Here is a 22,639-nt window from a genome sequence, read left to right as displayed (position 1 = left end):
CGGCGTCCCTGTCACCCCCTCACCGAGGTGGCTGTAGCTGGGTGCAGCTAAGGCAGAGCTGGCTGGCTCACCCCAGGCAGAACCTTCCCCCCCCCCCGTGCTTCCCAGTGCTGTCAGGTGGTGGCCACAACTTCCCACTCCATTGCTGCTGTGAACTTCTGCTGCAGCCTGAGGTTACCCAGAGATAGAGCAGAGAGCAAGGGGCACCCTGTGTCTGACTTGGTCTGCTAGCATCTTGCTGACTTGAGCATCCTTAGGAGAACTGTTCTGCTGCAAGCCTCACCTCCTGTTTTGGAAGAGGCATGGTCCAGGGAAGGGTTAACAAAGTGCCTAATTACTGCTCCCAGGTGCCTGCCAGGTTGTCAATTAGGAAACAGCTTCAAATAGCCTCCCCACCAGCAAGGCAGTATGACTGTGCAGAGGGGCTCCTGGGGAGGAAGGGTCTTTGCTTGAGCCTGGTGCCTGCCTAGTGGTGACTGGGTTGCTGTGAGCTCCAGGCTTGGAGGTACTGGGAGAGGAGGAGACCTGGGATCCCCCTGTGTCCCCCAGCCCAGCTGGGGACAGGGAAAGGTCTGCAGGCTGCACCCCAACATGTCTCCCTGCTGAGGAGGGTGGTGAAGGCAAGTGTGCAGCTGGCTGGGCTCAACCCTGCCTCTGCGTGGGGCTGGGGGGACCCTGTGTGGCCACAGGACCCCTCTCTGCACCAGGGTGGTTAAAACAAGGTAACATATTGTCTTCAATTCTTCTCACCTGGGTGCTACCTCAGGCTGAATCATCCTTGTGGACCTGTGGTGAGGGAGTCAGCCATGTTCCTGTGTGTGCCCTCAGGACGAGGAGCCAGCAAGGTCCGCCAGCCCTGAGGTAAAATGGAGTCTCCTGCCATCAAGGCAGGTCCCAGCCAGGCTCTTTGTGTCCCCAGGCAAGAGGAGAGAGTATAGAAGTCCCTGGGGGGCTTGGGTGGCAGCAGCCAGGGCCCACAGGGTGGGTTCAGACCCCAGCTGCTGGGCAGTGCCTGAGGCTGAGCCCCTCTGAGGTGGGAGGGTGGCCCTGCAGTGGGGTGCATGCCCGGTCCCACCTCTGCCAAGGCCCTCTGTCACCAGTGACGTCTCAAAACATTGCTTCCCCCCCCCCCCCCCCCTCCCATTTCAAAAACAAACAACAAAAAAAAGGGAATTTCTTAACTTGTGGTCATCTCAGAAAGGAGAAGCTCCCACCGAGGGAGTGCTGGGGACGGTGCCCACAAGGAGAGGTGCTCGCTGCTTGAGAGGATCCTTCAGCCGCCTCCCTGCTTCGCGCTGGGGGCACGGTGGTCCCTGGGGACATGGGCCCTGCTCTCCTCCTGCTGCTCACCACAGCTGGCATCTGGCATGGTAGGTCTATTGGCCCACCTCAAAGCCCTCTGGTGTCTCCACATCACTCTGGGGCAGTTTTGTGGTATGGCAAGGGGTCTTCTGGGTGTGCGGTGCGAGTGCTCGGTCCCTCCTGGGGCGAGGATGGGTGGTAGCCTCGGTGGGGATGGGGCAATGCTGAAGTTGGGTTAATGGACACTCGGCTCTTGGTGGTGGAGGGTGAAGCCTGGCTCCCACTCATGTCTACCAAAAGCCTGCCGTAGGCTGGGATGGTCCCTGTTTCTGGAAGTTGCTGCATAAAGTAGCTACTGCTGCTGTGGGCAGGTTCAAGGAACTTTGGTGTGGGTAGGGAGTTGGCAGGAGAACGTGTCTGCTCCATGGCACAGCAGGGAAGGGACACCGGCTTGGCATTTAGTGCAGACTTGGCTGTAGCAGATTTCTGAAGACAATCAAGAGTTGCTGTCACTATAGAGGGATGACAGTGGTTGAAAGAGGGTGTGTTGCTAGTCCGAGCTGGCTCTGGAGCCCAGCGGTGCTGAGGGCTTGCTCTTGGCTGCCTGCAGTGCTGCCAGGGTAAGGCCAAGGGCTGTGGAAAGGTGCATGTAGCGCAGGAAGACCCTCAGCAGTGGGGAGATGGGAAAGGGAAGCTTCCCACTGTTAGGGTCTGGGCAGGGATTAGGAGGAAGGAGAGGTTCAGTGGGGTCTCCTGAGGGAAGCAGTCTCTGAAATAACGCTTTGCCCAAATGGGGCAAGAGCTGGAGGTGCTTGGCCTGCAGGTGAGAGAGTGGGGAAAGTCTGCTGCACCAGTCCTTCCAATGTACCTCATGCCCAGTTGGAGATGTTTGACAACTGCTGTTTTCGTGTGCGGCTGGCACACATGACAGGGTATAGAGCCAGGATGTGGTGGAAACTGACCTCAGGCAGCCAAGGGTAACCAAAGGAACCAAGGGAAAGGTGAATACGCCTGGTTTTTGAGGCTGCGGGGATGGCCAAGAGGCAATAACCCATCAACCTCAAGAAAGAGTCACTAAACCTGTTTTGAGGTTTTCAACCAAACAGACAGAAACCAGTATTACTAATCTTACGTCAAGTGCTGGCAGCCTCTCAGGTCTTTTGTGGCACTTTCTTTCATTTTCCTCTGGAGTTTGCTTGGGGACACAACGAGACTCTGGTGTGAAGTTCCCCCTGAAAGGGGGCAGCGTTGGGGGGAAAGCATTCAGTATGTAACAGATGTAACGGGGAGGCGGTGTCTGAGCCACTCTTGAGCCACTGCAGTGTTTGTATTTTCAGCCCAGGAAATTTGTATCCCTCTTGCTGTTGCACTGCATGGTGTTTCGCTTCAAGTCACATCATTGACGTGCTGAGCAGGCTTTTTCCAGGTCTGCTGTGCTAGGATCTGGATTGTGAAGGCTGCAGGATTTTCAATTTCATACGGTTTTTTTTAAGATAATAGAGGCTAGGCAGGTCTGACAAATCTGCAAGAGATCATAACAATAGCTGATAGGATCTCTCAGAAGGTTTCTCGAGGCACTGAGCACTGCAGGTGACTAGCTGTGACATGCTCATCAGGCCTGTCTGCCATGTCAGGGTGTTAAGACACACATTTGTCCGAGTACCACGCTGTTGGCCATCTGCAGCATGTCAAGGTTGCCCAAAGCAACAGCCTCTAGTCAAGCAAGAGCCTGACTTCCTTCTCATACCTCTTGGATTGCAAGTGCATCTTCTGAGAGTTCCCAGGGTGACGTGGTATGACCAGTCTGATGGGGGCTCTTGCTGGGGGAGTGTCAGGTGCTCAAATCTCAGCTTCAGGTCAAGCAGAGCAAAGAGTTGAAACCTGATCAGCTCACATCTGTGTTCTTGGCCATCTTGAGAGGTCTTCCTGGGTTTCTTTTGTTTTCTTATTGTGGATTAATCTAAACTTTTGAGGTAGAAGCCCCAGGCAGAGATGTGATGAGCACCCTTGTCCCCACTCCTTGCCCCCCTGATACTGTAGGTGATGGCTCTGGTGAAGGTATGTGTCCTCAGAAAAGAAGTTTTTCCTTGCCATCATTGAGAGGAGAGCTCAGGCCTGGTATGGGTCCCTCACGGGGCCGGATCTTAGGCTGGTTATCCCCCAGGATCATGTCAAGGTCCTGATGACTGGATTTTGTGGTAAGATTCTTGATCATCTGTCTTACCAGCCTTCAGGTCTCCTTCCTCACCATTTCCAAACCCTCAGCAGAGGAAAGTATGTTTTGACGGGCATGGAAGAGGCAGGGACAGAGCCTGCAGCTGTAACTAGAGGTCATGGTTACACAACCAAAGTGTGGTAAAACCTTTGGCCAGCAGTTACTGGTAATGCTGCGGAAGCTGCTGGAGAGCAGCAAAGAGACATCCTTGGGCTTCGTGCAAGACTGCACACTGGTCAGCAGGGAGAAAGCCTCCTCCAGCAGCCCTGCTTCCCCATTCTGGAAAGGGACATGCTGGTCTGTCTCATCCCCCAGCACACATGGCGCACATGAAGGTGTGGATGCTTGGGTGACCTTCACCTGGCATTGTCCTGCACTTAGTGGCTCTGCCCTGTCTGTCCTCACTCTGCTTGTGTGGTGGTTGTGCCATTGACAGGAGTCTCCAGTGATAATCTGAAGGCTGCTGGCTTCTGCACTGTTATGGAGAGTACCTATCCTGAGCCTTTTCTGACCATAGCATCTCAGTAGTAACCAGAGTTGATGACAACAAGGATGCAGAGTGACATGACTCTTGTTTTTCTTGTCCTGTTGTGGACAAACCAAGGACCAGTTATAACATGGTCTTTCCCTGAGCCAATCTGAACACAGTTCTGAGTCACGGAGCTTGGCTGCCCCATCAAATGGTGCTGAAACCTTGGATGTGGAGGGATAGCTGAAGTGGAGAGTAGGTGAGGGAAAAGCGTCCAGTGACAGAGTTATAGCAACAGAAATGTGTCAAGCCCTGCTACAAGATGCAGCTTAGCAAAAAGGGAGGAACATTGTACCTCAGACGTGTGGAAAATGTGGTTTTAAAGGATTCTGGGATATCTTTTTCTCTGCTATGGGAATAAATGAGGCTTTTAATCTTTCCACAGAAAGATAGAAGCATCACAAAAAAAACCCCACCCCACAACATGGAGATAAAATGTCAAATATTCCATACTCTGAAGCTCCCTGTCCTCTGTTTCTTCCAACAGGGTTTGAGAGTTGATCCAGGCCTTGTTTGGGTTTCCTCTGGGCAACTATATTGTTGTCATGCACCTGCAATGCTCTCCAGGGTCTTGAGTCTCATTCTTGACCCTTTGTTAAGTGGAGGGAGGCATCAGCTCAGGACCGCTTAAAAGATGCTCTTTGAGTTCTGATGGATGGGCTCTGGTGTTACAGCCCTGAGCACAGCTGGTAGCACAGGACATATGTTGGTACCTTAGACATAGTCTTCCTCACTAAATGAGCTGTGAGCAGGGGTGCATGAGGATAGGTGTGTTCTGCTTCTGCTGGCTGTGTTACAGGGACAGTGTCCAAGGCAGCACCTAGGCACAGATTTGCTTTAAACAGTCTTTGCTACCCATGACCAGAAGTAGCAGCTTTCTCTTCTCCCTGTGACCAGGGCTGCATCATCTGGCCACTGCTCCCCTTCCCTTTGAAGGATATGCAAGTGCAGCTGGACTAGTGGTGCCGTTATAGGGTGCTTTACCCTCTCCTGCTTCCTGAAAAGTTAGAGCTTTTATGTTCATTTGGACAACAAATCTTTCAACTAAAGAGCTCCTGGGAGTCCAGAGCTGTCTACTGCAGAGTTTGAGGCATCGCAAGACCAAACTCAGCCCTTGTTTCTGCTGCTGCCACCCTGGAGGAGCACTGCCTATGGTGACCTTCTCTGCAAAAAGCAACAAATTGGTAAATTGGTCGGCTACCTTTATATTTAGTTTTATTTGAACCTGTGTGTGTGTCCCTTTAAGATGTGTGGATGGGTTAGCAACTGGGAGGAAAAGCAGAAGTGGGAGAATAGCCCTGGAGAGGGGCCGGAGGGGGATGCAGAGCCCCCCGAGCACAGATAGCCATTTGCAATGTGTTTCCTGTCCTCCCCAAAGGCCTGGCGTGGGGGTGGTAGTACCACTTCTTCCCTAGCCCCGCGGCACTGATTCATTTCTCACTTCCCCCCCCCACCCTAAATATAGGTAGTGACTCAAAGAACTCGCTGATGCGGCAAAACAGGAAAAAAAATATTTCCTTCTGACACAAAAGGCTGGACTGGGGACCCTGGTTCCCCTTTATTCAGCCAGCAGAGAAGCCATCTTCAAAGTAAAGATGGCATCAGAAATCCAGCTGCGTTGAACTGCCAGTGTCGGCATGGCCTGGTGTGCTGTATGTACAACTGCAGCTGTGGGCTTTCACGAGCCTTGGTTTCCTACCCCCAAATAGGGATAGTAATGCTGACTCACTTCGTAACATTTTGGTAATATCTGCAAGGAGAATGTACTGTGTGACTGTGGTAAGGCATAAGTAGGTGTCCTTCAAAATCCAGTGCCTGGCACCCAAAAAGCCAAGGGCATGCACTGACCTCCTGCTCTGATCCTTTCAGACATGAAAGAAGCTTTCCGTGTCTGCTGTATCTCATCATAGTGCCATCACACTAACAGAGATTAAATTTAAACTTCACCAAATGGTGTTATGGGCTAACCAAGTTCATATAGTAGCTCCAGCTCTGCCACAAAAGGAAAACCATTGCAAGAAGAGGCAAAACCTGACAGGAAAATTTTCCAGGCCAACATCTGACCTAATTGGCTCCAGATGATTGCTTTTCCTGTCCCAGTGCTCTATGTTCACTTGTGGGGTTTTCTCTCTTCCTGGAAATTCATTCCTTGGAGTATCAGGCCATATTGGTCTGGTGGTATTGGGAATGGCTGGAGTGATATGAACTGAAAAGCTTGTCTGAATCCTAAGCTCAATCTCTTCCTGATGTTGAGCTACTCCATGCTCCAGACTGAAATCCAACAGAGCATCTTTAAGGATCATGTTTGCATCCTCTCTTTTTCTTTTGTAGGCTCAGCGTCCCCCTTGATCAGCCCTGACCTCCCTGCTCTGGTTGTCAACACGGGTGATCCAGTCATCTTGCGCTGCTCAGGAGAGTCTGAAGTTGAATGGAAAAGCCAAAAGGATGCATTCAGCAACCACACCAGCAGCACACTCAGTATTCTCAAGGCCACTTACAGGGATACAGGCACCTATAAGTGTGCTTATGTCAACAGCAGTGACAAGGGCATTGCAACTGTGCATCTGTTTGTGCGAGGTAGACATGCGCTCCTCTTCTGCTGGCACAATGGCCTCCTTTCAGGGAGCACAGCCATCGCTTGGGTCCTTTCTATGGCTGTGGTTGTACATGTGTTTGGGGAGCAGTGTAGGCTCCTAGTGTGGCAGGGGCTCACCCACAAACATGTAAGCCCATGTAAAACCATGCCCATGGCTGGAGCACTAGGGCAGAGTACGCAGCTGCACCTCACGCATATGTGGGAATGGCCTGGACCTCTCCCTCAGTTTACCTTGGCTTCCCTTCCTGAAAAAACAGGGTTGAAAATTTGTTCAATGTTGGAATGAGCACTGAAATGAGAACTGTATTGCCAGCACCCTAGATAAGGGAATCACATGACTTTCATCCTCACAACAGGACCTGAACCCCAAATATTCTTTTACCCCAGAAGTTACACTGTGGTAGCTCCACCACTTGAGTTCACTCCTTTCCTTGTCCTGGAGACACTGTCCTGGACTGGGAAGCTGGAGGTCTGATAAATAAAGCTAACACCTTGGTGAAAAGTTGAGAAGCGAGCATACTTCTCGGCCTCTCTTGCCTATGTACGTTTGTGAGTTGATTGCTGTGCTCCCCTCTAACGCCTTAGCTGGAGCTGGGCTGCTTGTGTGAGTTTTTGGAGGCTGAGTCAGGCAGGCATTGAGCAGGGCTGCCCCAGCGTCGAACTCCCACTGTGCAGTGGTGCTGGAGACTTGCCTTTGCTGGAATGTGTTTCTCAGCTTTGATGCCTTTTCTAATCCTGTTCTCTGGCCTACCTTGTCCCCTCTTTAGATCCTAGTAATGTCTGGTACACCCCAACTTTCCGGATCTTTGTGACCAGAGGCAGTAATGCTGAGCTCCCCTGTCTTATCACGGCCCCTGAGTACGGATCCAGTGTGACACTGACAATGGATGAAACATCTCATCTCTCACCTGGGACCAACTATTCTTTCAGTAATGAGAAAGGAATAACACTATTCAATGTGCAAAGCGAACAGAAGGGCTTTTACCGATGCCAAGCAGTGATAAATGGAAAAATAAAGAAGTCATCAAGAATAAGGCTGATTGTGGAAGAAGGTAAGGGGTTGGGGTTGCTGCTGTCCTCGGGGAGACAGCAATAGCTAAGTTAGTAGGTAGATAAGGAAAAGCTCCTCACCAGTGGCAGGAAAGACCTTATGAACCTGCAATCTTTAAAGGGTATTTGAATTCCATTATGCTCTGGCAAATTGGCTCCTTCAGGTGGGTCTCCATGGGTTCAGCAGTGTCCAAATCTTTGCAGGCGCTATCACAGAAAAGAGTAAAAAGCCAGCCTATCTCCCTGATGTTCTGCAGGTCCTCAGGCTCTGATGCTTGGGTGTAACCATGGCAGAAGGTTCCCCTTCGCTTTCAACCCATAGTGCTGACTGCTGTGCTCTCCCCTGCCTGCACTGCTTCCCATAGACACATGCACAAAAAGGAGGGATGATTGCTAGGGAAGGAGAAGGCTGGGGGTAGAGAGACTGAAGAGGATGGAAAGGAGAAGGTATCTAGGCCCTAGGGAGTCTCCAAAGCACATGGGGTCACTGGACAGCTGACACTGAATCTTTCCCTGCTTGCCTTTATGTAGCACTGGAGAAGCCTGTATCAGTGATGATGGACCCTATAGACCATGTGCGAATTGTGGGTGAACCTTTCCAAGTCACTTGCAGAGTAATTGCTCCATCCCATAAGTATGACATCAGATGGGTGACAACAGCAAAAAACGTAAGTTTTGCAGCTTCAAGGGGTTATAGGGCTTTTCTGGAAACTGAGACACAGGGTGGTAAGAATTGTCCAGACCCAAGTCACCTGCAGCAAAGCCTTGAACTGCCCAACCAAAGCAGCTATTCGAAAAAGCCGTAGAAATCTGAATATGGCCATTCCTTCCTTAGGATGACACAGGGTTAAGAAACACCTGCCCATTGTCAGGACCTTGCTGTAAGAGAGAAGTGAAGTATGTTGTTTCAGCTGAGTTCATTGGGCAGGAGCCACAATACCTACTACGGCAACATCTATCCACCCAGCTCTGCCAGGGCTTATAAGGCAGCAAACAAGTCCAGGACACACAGTTCCCTGGAGAAAAGATGGGTGAAGAAAGGGAACGCGTTTCAAAAACCTGTTGTGCTGACTTTTAACTGCTAGATGGTTAGATAAGGTTTGCTGGAAGTCCTCATTATATCTGATGCCTTTGTTAAGGAGTTGAAATAATACACCTTGTGTGATTAAAACACATCTTGTAAAGCCAGCTTATGGTCAGAAGGCTAACAACAGCTGTAAGCCTAATTGCTCTGGAATATCTGCCCTGAACACCCAGGTTTAATATGCCTCTTGGTCTCCTCACAGATGGCTTTCAGCGGCAGGGGCTCTACAACAAAGCTTAGTAGTCCAGAACAGGAGGGGCTGGGTACAATTGTCGTAAATACTCAGTTCCATCCTCTGCCCTTCCAAGAAAATGCCTAATGTTCCTTCTTTGCCTGACAGGTCAGGAGAACTAAAAAGCCTAGTTTTGAAAATGAGAACTACTTCATCAGCGACATCCTGTCTGTTCCAGCAGTGACCATGGAAGATAGTGGGAAATACACTTGTATAGCTAACAATTCAGCGGGCTTCAGGAATGCCTCGACAATGCTTCAGGTAGTAGGTGAGTGCTTCTCCAAAAGACCAGCAAGGTGTGGGCTGAATCACACCTAGACTTGAGTATTTGTCGCTTCTGCCTCCATCTTGTTGCTAGTGTTGTGGTTGGAAACATCATTCTTGCTTGTGCCTGAAGGCTCACATGAGAACCGTGTTGCTGCTGGGAAAGGAACTGGTGTTCCCTTCACTGTCTTGAGAGGCAGGAGGAAATTTTTTGGATTCTGGATGAAAAATTGGAAAGCTCTTCTCAGTTTCTGTGTGTTTATAAATAGCTGTAAGATAAAAAAAAAGAATGGGCAAGGTTATCCTGAAGACCAGGAAAGGCTGGCTAGAAGGAAGGGCAAGCCACATGAGTAGAGAATGGATCTTTGTCTCATCCAATAACAATCCACATAAAAGGACTCAAGTTTATTATACACTTGCTTGTATCTCAAGACAGAAAATTCATCCTTGCAGCTTCTAGGCTGGTGTTTGCTGATGATCCAAAGCCACTGCATACCATGGCTCAGAAAGAAGGCTTGGTCTGAGTTGTTTCTAAGTGAGAAGCCAGGAGTTTAGCTAAAGGGCCTGTTGTCTATGGACAATCAGAAGATACAGTTTTAGCTTCGTGCATCTCTTTCCCCATGAAAGTTCTCTAAGATTTTCTATCTCTCCTCAGGCAGAGTGTAATCCAAGCTGCCATGACAAAGCAGCAACTTAAAAGCATTCCTTTGGCTACTTAATCTGTGTAAGGCCTCATTCCCTCCTGCGGTCTCCCAGCTGAGCCTGCCTTTTCCAGTAATGGCCCATTTGTGAAGCTGGTATAAGCTTGTTTCAGGTCTCTGGACATGACTGCTGATGGTCATGCTCTCCATCCCGCAGAGAGAGGTTATGTGTTCCTGACCCCAGTGCAAGCCGCCAGCCAGGAGATTGCTTTGGGAGAGAGTCTGGAGCTGCAAGTCCACATCGAGGCTTACCCAAAACTTCTTCACTGGGGCTGGGAGCACACAGATCCCTTGAAGAACTCTGAGACCACCACATCCAAGGGCGTAATGATCTCTGGAAACAACTGGTATGTGCTCTCTCTCTCTTCTACACTGGCCACGACATGTTTCCAACAATGTTTTTTCCTTGTGAGACAAGCAGATCTCATGCTACTGGCTGACAGAAAACTCTCTGGTTTCAAAGAGGGAAACTGTTCTGCCTTTCTTATCTTTCCACTATTATTAACAAGCCACAGTGAGCAGGTCTGATCAGGTTAAGGGGGACACCACCTCTGTCTGACTTGGCAGCTTTCTCTTTAGAAAATGTTGTGGAAGACAGTATTACATTAGTGGTCTGGTTGTTCAAGTTCACACTCTCCTTGCAGGAAGAAATTGCAGAGGTAAATGAACAGTACAAAAAAATCTAATTCCCTTGCTGCTTCTCAGACCTGTCCCATGCCTTGAAGTCTGGAGAGTGTATGTACCAAGGGGCACTGTATGCCCCATGTCAAGAGAAGCCAGAAACATCACTGTGTGGATAAGACCTGATGGAGGGCACAGACCTGCTCCTCCAAAGCCTACAGACAACTGAGGAGAAAAGGAGTCTGAAAGAAAGAGAATAATTCCATTTGTTGGGGAGTTTTGGCAATTCCCCTTTCATTTTCTTAGAAACCAAAAAATAATACACAAGAGGAAGTGCCTCTTGGCAAGCATGATGGTTTTAGGGCAAACTTTCTTGCATCGGGGTCTGAGAAATGGGCGGGGGGCAGAGGGGAGTGGGCACTTGATGAGCTAAGAAATGGGAGGAATAACTCATTCTGCCAAAGGCAGGAGGACCGGCATATTCTGGCCCTTCAAAAGTGATGATTTAGATGTAAAACGCTTCTTTCTGAGCATTCACCCACCTGTAGCCTTTCAGAAATGCTGTGCGCTTGGTGGCAAGAGATCTTTCCTCTAAGAAAGATCAGACCCTCCCTGCTTCCCCTGAAGAAGCAAGCAGCAGGCTCCTCTCGTGGGCTGGGCTTAGTGCTGGGATGTGTTCACCCACTGCAGGGAGCAGGAAGCAACAGCACCTTGCTGAGCTGTGTGAGTGCTTGAGTTTCCTCGGCACAGCTTTCTTCACGGTGGTTACTCTCTCTGTGTGAGCAGGTATAACAACACACTCTTCCTGAACCGCCTGCAGGAAGGAGAGGGAGGTCTCTATACATTTTATGCCCTCAACAACGAGACCAACGCATCAGTTACCTTCAGTATCTCTGTGAAATGTAAGTGCTTGGCTTTGCCCATTCTTTGCTTGCCCTGAGGCTGCTACCCAGCTGGCAGCAAGTAGGGTGCAGTACCCGTGTGCTTCCAGCCCAGCACCCACAGACACACAGCCAGACTGCGTCTGGGACCCAGCCCAAACCTACATCCTGGTGTTTTATTGTTGCACACATGGGAAGTAAATCAGAGCACAAGGAATGTGCTCTTCCTCTGATCATAGCATTCACAGTTTATGTGCCTTCCCCAACAGCTCCTCCAAGGATCTGCAAAATCAAGGTGCCAGCCAATGACTCCAGCATCCTTCAGTGCATGGCCATCGGCTACCCTGCCCCACGCATTGAGTGGTACCAGTGCCCTCTTCACTCTGAGAGGTAAGAAATGCCCAGGAGACTGAGGACCTCCAAGGTGTGCACTTGCCCTTGCGATGCTGTTATTTGCTGAGTAGCACCACGTCGGCTTGCTTACAGGCAATATAGCAGAGTCTGTTCAGTAACATCAACAAGGATGTTGCTCTGCTAAAAAAAGTGGTTCTTAAGGACTGTCTGAGGACAGGGAGCAGGTACTATTCCCTAAGTCGTAAGCTTGAAGAGTTCAACCACCTGTGATTCATGTTTTCCAATGCTTTTCTGAGGAACATGTGGATGATTTGAAGTGCCTTGATGCATGCTGCTGTAGAGCTACATCCTGGCTGGTCCTAGTTGTCTTTCTGGGACCTCCAGCAGGTCTGAGGCTCTGCAGAACACAGGCTTACTGAGCTACAATGTGATGGAACTGGAGCTGCCTGGACAGAGGTTGCTGTGTCTCAGTACCAGCCCCATTCAAGGAGGGAACTGCTGGCAGAAGACAACTGTAGTCATGTGGAGGCAGTTAAGGCCCTGTCTATACAGGACTTCCGTGTTCAGGGAGAGGTCTTTAACCAGGTGGCAAGTAACGTCTCGTAGAGCTGCAGCCCCAGTCCCCTGCGCCTCCTCTCTAGTCTGAGACAGGCACCGATTCATTTATGAGCGACTGTGCTGCAGAGGAATGCTCAGTCTCTCCTGCTTGGTATCTCTGCAGATACAGCGAGGACTATCGGTTGCTATTGAATGACTCCAGTCCCCAGGTGGTGAACGTGTTGCCGTTCCGAGAGGTGGAGGTGGAGAGCGTTGTCCCTTTCCAGGAGCTGGGTGACAATTTCACCTTCTGCTGTGTGGCCATTAACAGAGAGGGAAATGCTTCTGACATGTTTCACTCGCTCACCATCACCAGTAAGATACAAACTGATAGCTTGGCAGAGTGGGGGAGAATCTGGGGACTTTTGAGGGCCCATTTTCCTATATGTGTATATCTTTAGTGTATTGCAAGAGAGGCGGAATAGGTTCCACAAGCTCGCTATCCTCACAGGAGGTGGGAAGCTTTGGCATTTGCCGGTCCTAGGAGCTATGTGGGAATTTCTGGCTGGGTGTAGCCTGGTGCCAAAGGCTGAGCTGTGCCACGAAGACTTACAACTGCAGGGTGTAGCTCCAGGTTGCAGCACAGTCAGCTGTCTATCAGCCCACTGGAGCCCAGGAACTGCATCTTTTGATGGGACTGTTCTTGCTGCACATATCTTGGTCACCTGGTGCTGTTTGTGTGGAACTGGGGTTCACAGAGGAAACTGTTGCAGCCTTGAGTCAAGAATTTCCCTCAGTTCCCAGCAGCTCTTTTGAGTGTCTGAGGCCAGTGCTGGGTTATATTGCGTACAGGGGAAGCCTAAGTGAACAGCTAGGCAAAATGCTCCCAGAGATGGGATTGAAACATGAGTGTTTTACTCATCCGCATTTTTTTGTTCCTCTAGGAAGTGTCATGGCCCCCCCAAACAAGTTCTTCAGCCCCATTCTCTCCACCTGCATAGGCACATCGGTCCTGCTGCTACTGCTCCTCCTCTTCCTCCTCTACAAGTACAACCAGGTCAGATTCCCTGCTGCATAGCAAGGGCTGCAAGGGCTGCCCAGCCTCAGAGACCACAGGGCCTCAGCTGGCAGCCATAGGCAGGGAACGTTCAGCTTGGAGGTACCAGGCAAGCTACTTCCATCTCCATTGCCTCCCAACTTTGCCCAGGGGTTTGCTGCCGCAGGACAAGGCTCACACATCAAATCTGGTGTTAACACCTCTCCCACTCCGGTCCCTCAGTCTTGTAGCCCCGAGGTCAATGAGGATATTCCTTGGTGTCAGACAAAGGTGCTCTCACTCTGTGCTGTCAGTTGTCAGTGAATCCACAGACTGAATTAAGGAGGGAAAAAAAAGTGGTTTGTAGCTTGCATCTACTTTTTATTTTCCTCCCTACTTTATAAAAAAAAAGTCTTTATGGGGAAACAGGATGATGTTAGAAGGCGTTTGTCTCCAGGAAGACTTGGTCACAATTTTTATGCAAGAACTTGCCCCATTTTCTCTGCAAGACTCATTTTCAGCATTTGGTTGGATTCCTACTTAGTTGTTTCTATAAACTGTATCAATTAGTAGCCACCTCTGCTTCATCAGTGGGTGAAAATCTCCTGGTTTTCAGCTCTCCCTTTTGGCACTTTTCCTTTGACAGCCCATCAAGGCAGCAAATTTTGCAGCAAAGTTCTTGTGCTAGTTGTCAGAAGATCCAGCAGAGTGCTCTCCCAGGCAAGCACCTACTGCTTCACAGGCAGAGCTGTCTTTAGCCAGTAGTCCAGAGACAGAGAGAGAGAAGGGTGGATTGTTTTGTAAGCACAGCTCTGAAGAAATAGCTTTTGGGAAGGTCTTGCAAGCCCAAGAGAAGCAGGACGTGTTTATAAATAATATTACCTGCTTCAGCCATGGGCTTCTTAAGCCGTAGCTGATTGCTGCAGTGCCAGGTGAATTGTGGAGCAGAAAGAAGCAATGCTCACCCTCTGGGAGCAGGCCACAGCATGTAAACTGAGTGCATGTGGCATGAGGGACCTCCACCAGAAACTGTACTGCTTGGTGCAACCTGTCTGGGCCTTTTTCAACAGCCTGCATGGGCATGGATATTCAAATCTCAGGCAAATTAAAAAGAAACAGTGGTGGGGGGAAAACAAACAGATGCTTTGCATCAAAACTGCGGATCTGTTTGCCTCAGTTATGGTCCCTCATGCCTGTGCAAACCCAGCTTTGAGCATTTACTCATATGCTGCATCCTTCTCTGCAGCTCTCCAGGCGAAGTGGTGAGGAGAAGCATTTCAGTACACACCTCCCAGTAGCTGGGGCACAAGGTGATTCATCACAGCAGTGGCCATTCCACCCATCCTTCCCTGCGTCTGCCTTCATAGACCTGAGACTACCTTTGCCCTGCTGGGGTGCAGGTCCTTGCCTGTCTCCTCGTACAGGAGCTAAGGCCACATGCAGTATTCTCGTACGCAGCTATTTCACCGCCTTTCTCTGTATTTGTGCCTCCAGCTGGCTCCCTAGCCCTCTCAATGTGAATGACAGCACCCAGCACAAACTGGCAACTGCCTCTGTTCACAGGCTCCAGCACTGCTTCTCTCTGCCTTGCCTGGCTACTTCTGCCCTGCAATTCGTGGAAAAGAGAAGAAATTCTTACTTCTCTTTCTCCATTTATTTTTTTCCCCATAAGGGAAGCAGGGCTGGGCCAGCTCCACTGTTCTGCTACGCTCAGCAACCCAGGGTACCAAGGAGGCACAGTGGGGACATCGTCTTCCAGCACCAGCTGGGCACTGTCAGCTACTTGTCTGGTGCGATGTGCTGGCTCTGCCAGGCCAAGTGAGGGCAACGCGCTACTTCTAAACAAAAGAGGCATGAGACCCTCCTCGAGTCATGGGTGATGGTTTGGAGGGACTTCGTAAGAGCAAAAGGACTGGGCTGTACAGACAAAGTCCCCCTCTTTCAATCCAGGTTCAAAGCAAGAAATATTTGGTGGGCTGAAATCTAAGTCTTCCCTCTGTGCCTGTGGGGTGAGAGCTAGAGTGCACGCTGGGCCTGGGGAACCCTCAGGACTTGAGGAACGTTGGATAACTGGACTCTCCTCCTTACAGAAACCCAAGTACCAGGTGCGGTGGAAGATCATTGAGGCCTGTGAAGGGAATAACTACATCTTTATTGATCCCACTCAGCTGCCATACAATGAAAAATGGGAGTTTCCCAGGAATAACCTCCAGTTTGGTAAGGAACCTTCCTTGCTGCTTGCCTGGTGGTGTGCAGCTCACCGCAGAGCTGAAATGCTCCAAAACACAGAGCCAAAGCAACTGGGCAATATCCAGAGCTGCATTCAGACATTTCAGTAATATCCTTAATTAGGTCTTGCTGTCCTCTTCCACACAAGCTGGTAAATGTTGGGGTACAACCTGCTCCAGCCTTCCATTGCTCTGAGGAAGGTTGAAAGGATCATGTCCCTCCTCTTGTGGGTCATTCCTAATGCACAGAGCTAGTAAGCCCATGTTTGAACATGGCCTCTTTGCTCACAGTAGAGCTCCCCTCAGATGTTAACCAGCTCCTAAGCAAGGGATGTGTCATCTTGTCTGGGCTTAGCAGGAATCCCCACCCAGCAGACATCCTCCCGCATGCAGGTGCATGCAGGACAACTGCTCACTCTTTTTCTGTAAAGCATTTTTATAAGCATACTTTTTTTCCCTCTGCAGGAAAAACTCTTGGAGCAGGAGCCTTTGGAAAAGTTGTAGAAGCCACCGCTTTTGGGCTGGGCAAAGAGGATTCAGTCCTCAAAGTGGCTGTGAAGATGCTAAAGTGTAAGCCCACAGCAATTTGCAAAGTTTGAAATCCCCCAAGCTCCTTTGGGCAGGATGTAATGCATGTTTACCACATGTGTCGGTGCTCCCAGGCTGCAACATCTACTTTTAGATGTTTCTGTGACAAGTACTAGGTGCTGGAATCATGCTGCTGTCATTTTTGTGGACACATGTGGCCAGAGGCACAGAGGACACAATTTTCTTTCTGAGTGTGTCTCCTCCTTTTGTTCCATATCTCTGTCTGCACCTTTTTCTGTCCTCACACTTAATCTCTTCTATGTCCCTCCCTCTCTCCTTCACACAGCCCTTCTCCTCTTGCAGCATCAGCAGACACAGATGAGCAGGAGGCTCTCATGTCTGAGCTGAAGATCATGAGTCATTTGGGACACCATGAGAACATCGTTAACCTGCTGGGAGCATGTACCTATGGAGGTAGGATCCCCCAGTCCTCCTTCCCCCATGGACCCCTCCCATGGCCTGCTCTGAGGCTCTTTCTTACTTCTCCTCAGTCTCACAACAGAGACAGCTGATGAGATTGGTGGTCTTTTTTTGAACCTAGAGCTTTGCAAGGGCCTGTGGGCTGGCCGTTTCCAGATATGCTTATGTGGAGTATGGGTTCTGCGGCCCCTCCCAGGGAAAGCGATCTTCAGGGCAGGTCACAGCATCATTTCTTAATGAACCCCTTCTGCCTCTCTCCCAGGCCCAATCCTTGTCATCACTGAGTACTGTCGCTATGGAGATCTGCTGAATTTTCTGCGGAAGAAGGCTGAATACATCATTATCCAGGATTCTGCCCTGGACACCTCTTTAGACAGTGCTGCTGATTACAAAAACATTGACCTAGAGAAAAAATACATCCGCAGGTAGGAGCAGAGCTCAGGTGGCCACAGGACTGAGCAATGCAGGGAGGGCCTGGGTACCTGCTGGGCAAAGTGTGCAAAGAGCTGTTCTGGAGAGATATTAAAGCCAAGGGTCTGGGGACTTGGGGAACACCAGGCTGTAAAAACCAGTGGGGTTGCCTTTGTTTAGATTCAGTTACCTCTCCAAGTTTTTCAGTCTTTGACAAGTGTTGAATACCCCACAATAAATCCAGGTTTCAGTCCAGTCTTCCCTTCCACAATCTAAATTGTTGGGCACGTGGCTTTTGTAGGACAAGAAGCTGAGTGCTCCCCATCAGCCACGGGCAGTCCCTTGACAAAAGGGGAGCAGTACTTGGAGCTCCATACCACAGGGCACCTAGGTCCCCTTTTCAAATCAGCCTCAACGCAGACTTTCCCTTTGCCCTTAAGCCCTAGCTCAGCCACTTCCTGCAGGCAGGGATGTGGTTTCTTCTCTCAGTGGGTGTGGAGAAAGGCAGAAGGTACTACTGGAGGGTTGCTAACAGGCTGCCTCCATCTCTGTTACTTCTGACTCAGTGACAGTGGCTTTTCGAGCCAGGGTTTGGAAACATATGTTGAAATGAAGCCTGTGTCATCATCATCATCTTCGGCGTCATCAGATTCTGCGCAAGCTAGGGGTGAGTTAAAGGCTCATTTCTGTGTTTCCATGATTTCTTTATTCTGGCCATCCTGTCTGGTTTAGCTCTGGGGATCCATGATATAGCATACCTTGCATTACTCCACAGGTTTGCAGCAACTCTAAAACTTTGCTTTGAATTTCAGGGAAAAGCTCGGAGGAAGAAGATGAAACCAGGGAGGACCTCTGTCCCCTCAGTCTCTCTGACCTGCTACAGTTCTCCAGCCAGGTGGCCCAGGGCATGGCATTCCTCACATCAAAGAACGTGAGTGCCAAGAGGACAACTGCCCTCAGCACCCCAACTGGGAAACACCACTCCAGCCAGCAGGCACCAGCCATCCCCATCTGCATGAGGCTCAGGATGTTTTTGGATGGGGTGGCCAAGCTCAAGCAAGTTGCTGCTGGAAATGGGCCCCTTTGCTCTGTTCATGGGGTTCAGACATGCTGAGCCATGGTGACTGGTGTTCCCTTCAGAGCATGTGTCTCCCACGGGCTCCAGACAGGCCATAGCAGCAGGGCAGTGCTATGGGGGGGTAACTCAGGGCTGTGCATTGTGCTAGTCTCAACATTTTCTCCCCAGCTTTCACATGAGGTCAGGAACTTCGATGTGAAGCTTTCTCGCATTGACAGCTTCTCCACTGCCCCAGGGACAAGGAACTGAAAGCGGCTGTTGAGCTGTCTGCCAGAGCTGGCTCCACTTAAGAGTATCACAGATTAACTGTACGACACTGTATCCTCATCTCCGAAACAGTCAACAGCCCCTGGTTCTCAGCCTCCTCCCCTGGGGAAGATGACAGCCCCATGTGATTGAAGGACATGGCATGAAATGTCACATCTTAGCATTGCAAATGAAGTTGAAAGAGCCCATACTCCTCCTATGTGACACAGTGCCTCTTACAGGGGCTTTTCAAGCAGTACATGTCCCCCTTGTCCCTATAAGTGTTGTTTCAGTGACACGCCTGGGCTATAGGGAATTAGTTGGGACTGCTGGCGCATGTTGGCTGGATCTCAGTTGTGCTTCTTTCTCCCCAGTGCATCCACCGTGACTTAGCAGCCAGGAACGTGCTTATATCAGATGGACGGGTAGCCAAGATCTGTGACTTTGGCCTGGCCCGTGATATCATGAATGACTCGAATTATGTTGTAAAAGGAAATGTAAGTAATTGAAACGGGGACAAAAGAGGGTGCAAGGGTAGGGGCTGGGTGGAGCACAAAGGACAGGGTGGCGCAGCCTGCAGTACTTTCTGCCCTTCCAGGCCCGCCTGCCCGTGAAATGGATGGCCCCAGAGAGCATCTTTGACTGCATTTACACAGTGCAGAGCGATGTGTGGTCTTACGGCATCCTCCTCTGGGAGATCTTCTCCCTTGGTAAGAAAGAAGCAAGTTTGCAACCATCTTTTGCTTTCCATGGCTTACCACTGCCCTAATACTTCTGCAGAAAAGTTTCCAAGAAAGGAGGGTTGACAAAAATCTAGGTTTTACCACAGCCTTAAAACACTGTGTTATGCTTCCAGAGGGATCATTAAAAACAAAGAATCCTGGCTAATTGGCTCTAACTCAGAACTCCCTGAGGAGCAGCGCTGGCTCAGGCGATGCCCCAGGCTGCCTCTTCCCATCCTGTAAGGCTGGAGCAACCCCGTAAGCCGCTGATCTGAGAGCCACCTCTGCTCCTGTCGCCGTCACAGGTAAAAGCCCGTATCCAGGCATGGTGGTGAACAGCAAGTTCTACCGCATGGTGAAGCAGGGGTACCAGATGGCCAGGCCTGACTTCGCTCCCTTGGAAATGTGAGTGGATGCGCCAAGGTGCATGCAATGGGTGACAGGGTGGCTGGAACCACTTTGTGGGCAGGCAGGGAGATGGCCCAGGGACCCCGGTCACAGGGCTGCCTGCTGGTCCTGGGTGCCTCTGCCCTTGAGGTTCAGGTTGGATCCTACCAGGCTGCTCCTTGTCCCCCTAGGAAAGCAGGACCTGGGGCAGTCTGTTACGATGCTCTGTCCACTATTTCCTCCGTTTATGGACATGAAGATGGGAGAGCTCATGTTAGATGTCTACATTCCTGAACTCTGTAGGGGTTTTTCTTTTTTTTCAGTCAGCTACTTTTGACTCTAGGACTATGAGAAGACAGGCCTGAGCAGCTTACAGCAGGACAATGAGTTTAAGCTTAAAGAAAAAAGTACTGGAGGCACAAGCACAAAACTTGATAATTAGTTTGCTTCATCTGCTTCTGTGCTCACCTTTTGCTAGAGTACTACACATGCACCAACCGTGGGTTTTACAGGCAGGGCCTGGGGGTGCAGACCCTGAAGCAGCTTTCAGCAGTGCCATGTAACTGCCCTGCCCCTGTTGGCCCCGCAGGTACAGCATCATGCAGGCGTGCTGGAGCCTGGAGCCCACCCAGAGACCTACCTTTGACCAGATCAGCTGCTTCATCCAGAAAGAGCTGGAGACGCAGAAGGAGCAGGTGAGAATCTATGGAGAGAAGGGGGAAGGGACAGGTGCTTTCCCCCTACATGAACATAGCTCCTGGGCAACTTTCCTGGTGATGACCCTTACCTTTAACTGATGGGAGCAGCTTAGTCTTGGTGGGAAGTGCAGAGAGGCATCTACCTTCCCCATGCTGAACAGTTAAGTCACTCCCCACTGTGACCAAAGGAGGGTAGATGAAGAAATGCAGCTGCTTTGGAGCAGCCCCTGCGGGCAGCAGTATGGGCAGCGATACAAGTACCAGTGCAGCAGCCCTGCCCTGCTCCCCTGGATTTGGGGTGCAGCCGGACAAAAGATGCGCTGGCTTGGGACCAGCTGTCTGCAGGCTAGCCCTGCCCTGTGGGCACAGCAAAGGGCAGCGTGAGTTAGCGTCCCCAGCTGCTTGTCTGTGCAGAAACAGATGTTGTACACCACTGGAGGGACTGAAACACACCTGAGGTGGGATGGGGTTGTGTTCCTTTTTTTGCTTTCAAGGACTACACCAACCTGCCCTCCACTGCTGAGGAAGACAGTGGCTGCGATACCTCTGGCTGCTGTGAGGAGTCCTGCGAGCAAGAGGAGAGTGGCCAGCCCCTTCTTAAGAGCAACAACTATCAGTTCTGTTAGCTGGTACCACCACCCCAGGGTAGATCCCAGTCCTCCCAGTTCTGCAGAGTGCACAGTTCTGCCCTGCCCTAGGACACAGGTGCCTCCTGCTTTGGCCCTCCTCTCTGTGATTTCCGAAATACAAGTGTTACCACCTCCCCTCGCTGAAAGGACAGTGCTGGAGTGACTCAAAACCAAGACGCACCATGGGGTCCCCAAGGTCTTACCACAAGCATAGCATAGAGTTGTTAGGACGGTAACATGCTCCATCTCTACAAGGTACAGAGAGCCCCCAAGGAGGCTGTGGAGAGTTTGGGTTTTGTAGGTTGGTGGTTTTTTTTTTTTTCAAATACTAGTTGTAGCCAAGTAAGCAGTTTCCAAAAGTCACTCACATGACTAAACCCCTGTGTTTTATGAGCATGTCCTGAACTAAGTCCTGAAGCTGGAACTGCTCATGCAGCAGCCCTCTTTCTTGGTGCTCTCTTCCCTTTGTCAGTCTGACCCTGGATGTTGCAGAGTGAGTGTTCAGATACAGGTAAACCCCCTACTCGGCATTAAATATGCATTAGCCTGTGTTTCCTCATGCAATCTACCTCTCTGCAGATGATGCTTCTGCAGGGAGTGTTTTGTGAAGCTCGGGGAGACAACCCCGGAGTTATGTGAACTTGTGCCCCAGTAACAGGACAGAGGGACAGCTGTCTCTCAGGTAGAACACAGAAGTAACCAGTGCCCTTCCACAAGAGCACTGGACACAACCCAATCCAGGAAAGAATGGCAGCTTAAACAGATCTGGAAATGATCAACATAACACATCCTACAAAACTTCTGAATTATTAAACATGTAGCAATCACTGCCTTTGTCATGATTACAGACATGTTCTTGTACATATCTTCCTGAGTGTATTTTTAATAGTACAGCTATTGTTTTTTCCCCATAAGCTGGAGCCTAATGCCCTTAAACTTGTTTCTTGTCTAGCTCTTGTTTTAGGTTACTAATGCCACAGCTACCTGGTCCTGTGTAGCCATCAGAAGTAGCTAAGTAACCTTCTTAGCTTCACCTCATTCCATAGGCAAAGGATCAGTATTCCAGGTACAAGCACTGACAGGGCTCAGGCAAACTACAAGACAGAACTCCTGTATCACAGGTGGCATTTGTCATACTGTGAGCAATTATATCATGAGCCACTTCTGATTATATTAAACCTGGTTTTATGCTAACACCAATTCATTCCTCTTTACTAAGTAAAAAGCTAATGTATTTGTATCTGTCAGCGTTATAAAGAATAAGATGTTTAACAAAGTAAGTTTCTTCCAGGGCTTTAAGGATTGTTCTCAGGGGGGAACAGATCAGAGCACAAGTGATGCACTGGTCCATCCTCTCACACCCTCCAGCTCTGCTCCAATTCCTCAGACGCATTTCTCATTACCAGTTCTCAAAACCATTCAATCTCGTGTAATGCAGAAACTTAATAAAAGCAAGGTTTTAAAGCGCTGGGCTCTGCGTGGCCTGTGTGTAATTGGAGAAAAAAAAATGAAGTAGTCCCTGTTGCACATGGATGTAATGGGGGAGCAATTTCAATTGTGATGACGTGACAACAGTCACTGCATTTGAGATGGGCATGTGGCAGCGGAATGCCAAGGGCAGGGTAGATGCAGAAGGGCCCTGGTGACCAGAGACTGACGCTTACTGTGGCAGAACCTCCTGCAGCAGTGGCTTTGATGCAGCTGAAGCCCCAGCCCAGGCTACTGAACACACCCTGAAGAGAAGTTATGTCACCTGCTGCAGCCTCTCTCCTATCAAAGTCACCTCAAGAGCTGCCCTGTGCAGGGAAATGCAGAGCAAGAGCACACAGC

At 50.1% G+C, this 22,639-nt stretch overlaps 1 protein-coding gene across 1 annotated transcript; it reads left to right on the top strand.

Moving 5' to 3' along the window:
- Positions 1–1,187: 1,187 nt before the first annotated feature.
- CSF1R (colony stimulating factor 1 receptor) lies at positions 1,188–22,278 on the top strand. The gene is made up of 21 exons (XM_037396914.1): positions 1,188–1,370; positions 6,378–6,623; positions 7,410–7,694; positions 8,224–8,360; positions 9,117–9,276; positions 10,131–10,320; positions 11,381–11,496; positions 11,745–11,865; positions 12,551–12,741; positions 13,311–13,423; positions 15,493–15,619; positions 16,096–16,200; positions 16,522–16,632; positions 16,901–17,063; positions 17,616–17,716; positions 17,862–17,980; positions 18,748–18,870; positions 18,972–19,083; positions 19,401–19,500; positions 20,072–20,177; positions 20,675–22,278. The coding sequence occupies exons 1-21, from the start codon at positions 1,322–1,324 to the stop codon at positions 20,804–20,806; spliced, it is 2,907 nt and encodes a 968-aa protein (XP_037252811.1). The 5' UTR covers positions 1,188–1,321; the 3' UTR covers positions 20,807–22,278.
- Positions 22,279–22,639: the final 361 nt, after the last annotated feature.

The sequence above is a fragment of the Falco rusticolus genome, chromosome 8 (genome assembly GCF_015220075.1).
Source record: "Falco rusticolus isolate bFalRus1 chromosome 8, bFalRus1.pri, whole genome shotgun sequence".
NCBI classification, from domain to species: domain Eukaryota; kingdom Metazoa; phylum Chordata; class Aves; order Falconiformes; family Falconidae; genus Falco; species Falco rusticolus.
Note: the sequence above shows the minus strand (reverse complement) of the source record. Positions and strands in the feature narration are given on the sequence as shown.

Bases quoted from the DNA above. Each gene is read 5' to 3' on its own strand.
- CSF1R (XM_037396914.1), top strand. From the start codon at position 1,322: ATGGGCCCTGCTCTCCTCCTGCTGCTCACCACAGCTGGCATCTGGCAT. The intron at 1,371-6,377 runs GTAGGTCTATTG...TTTCTTTTGTAG, and splicing joins CACAGCTGGCATCTGGCATG to GCTCAGCGTCCCCCTTGATC. The intron at 16,201-16,521 runs GTAAGCCCACAG...CTCCTCTTGCAG, and splicing joins GGCTGTGAAGATGCTAAAGT to CATCAGCAGACACAGATGAG.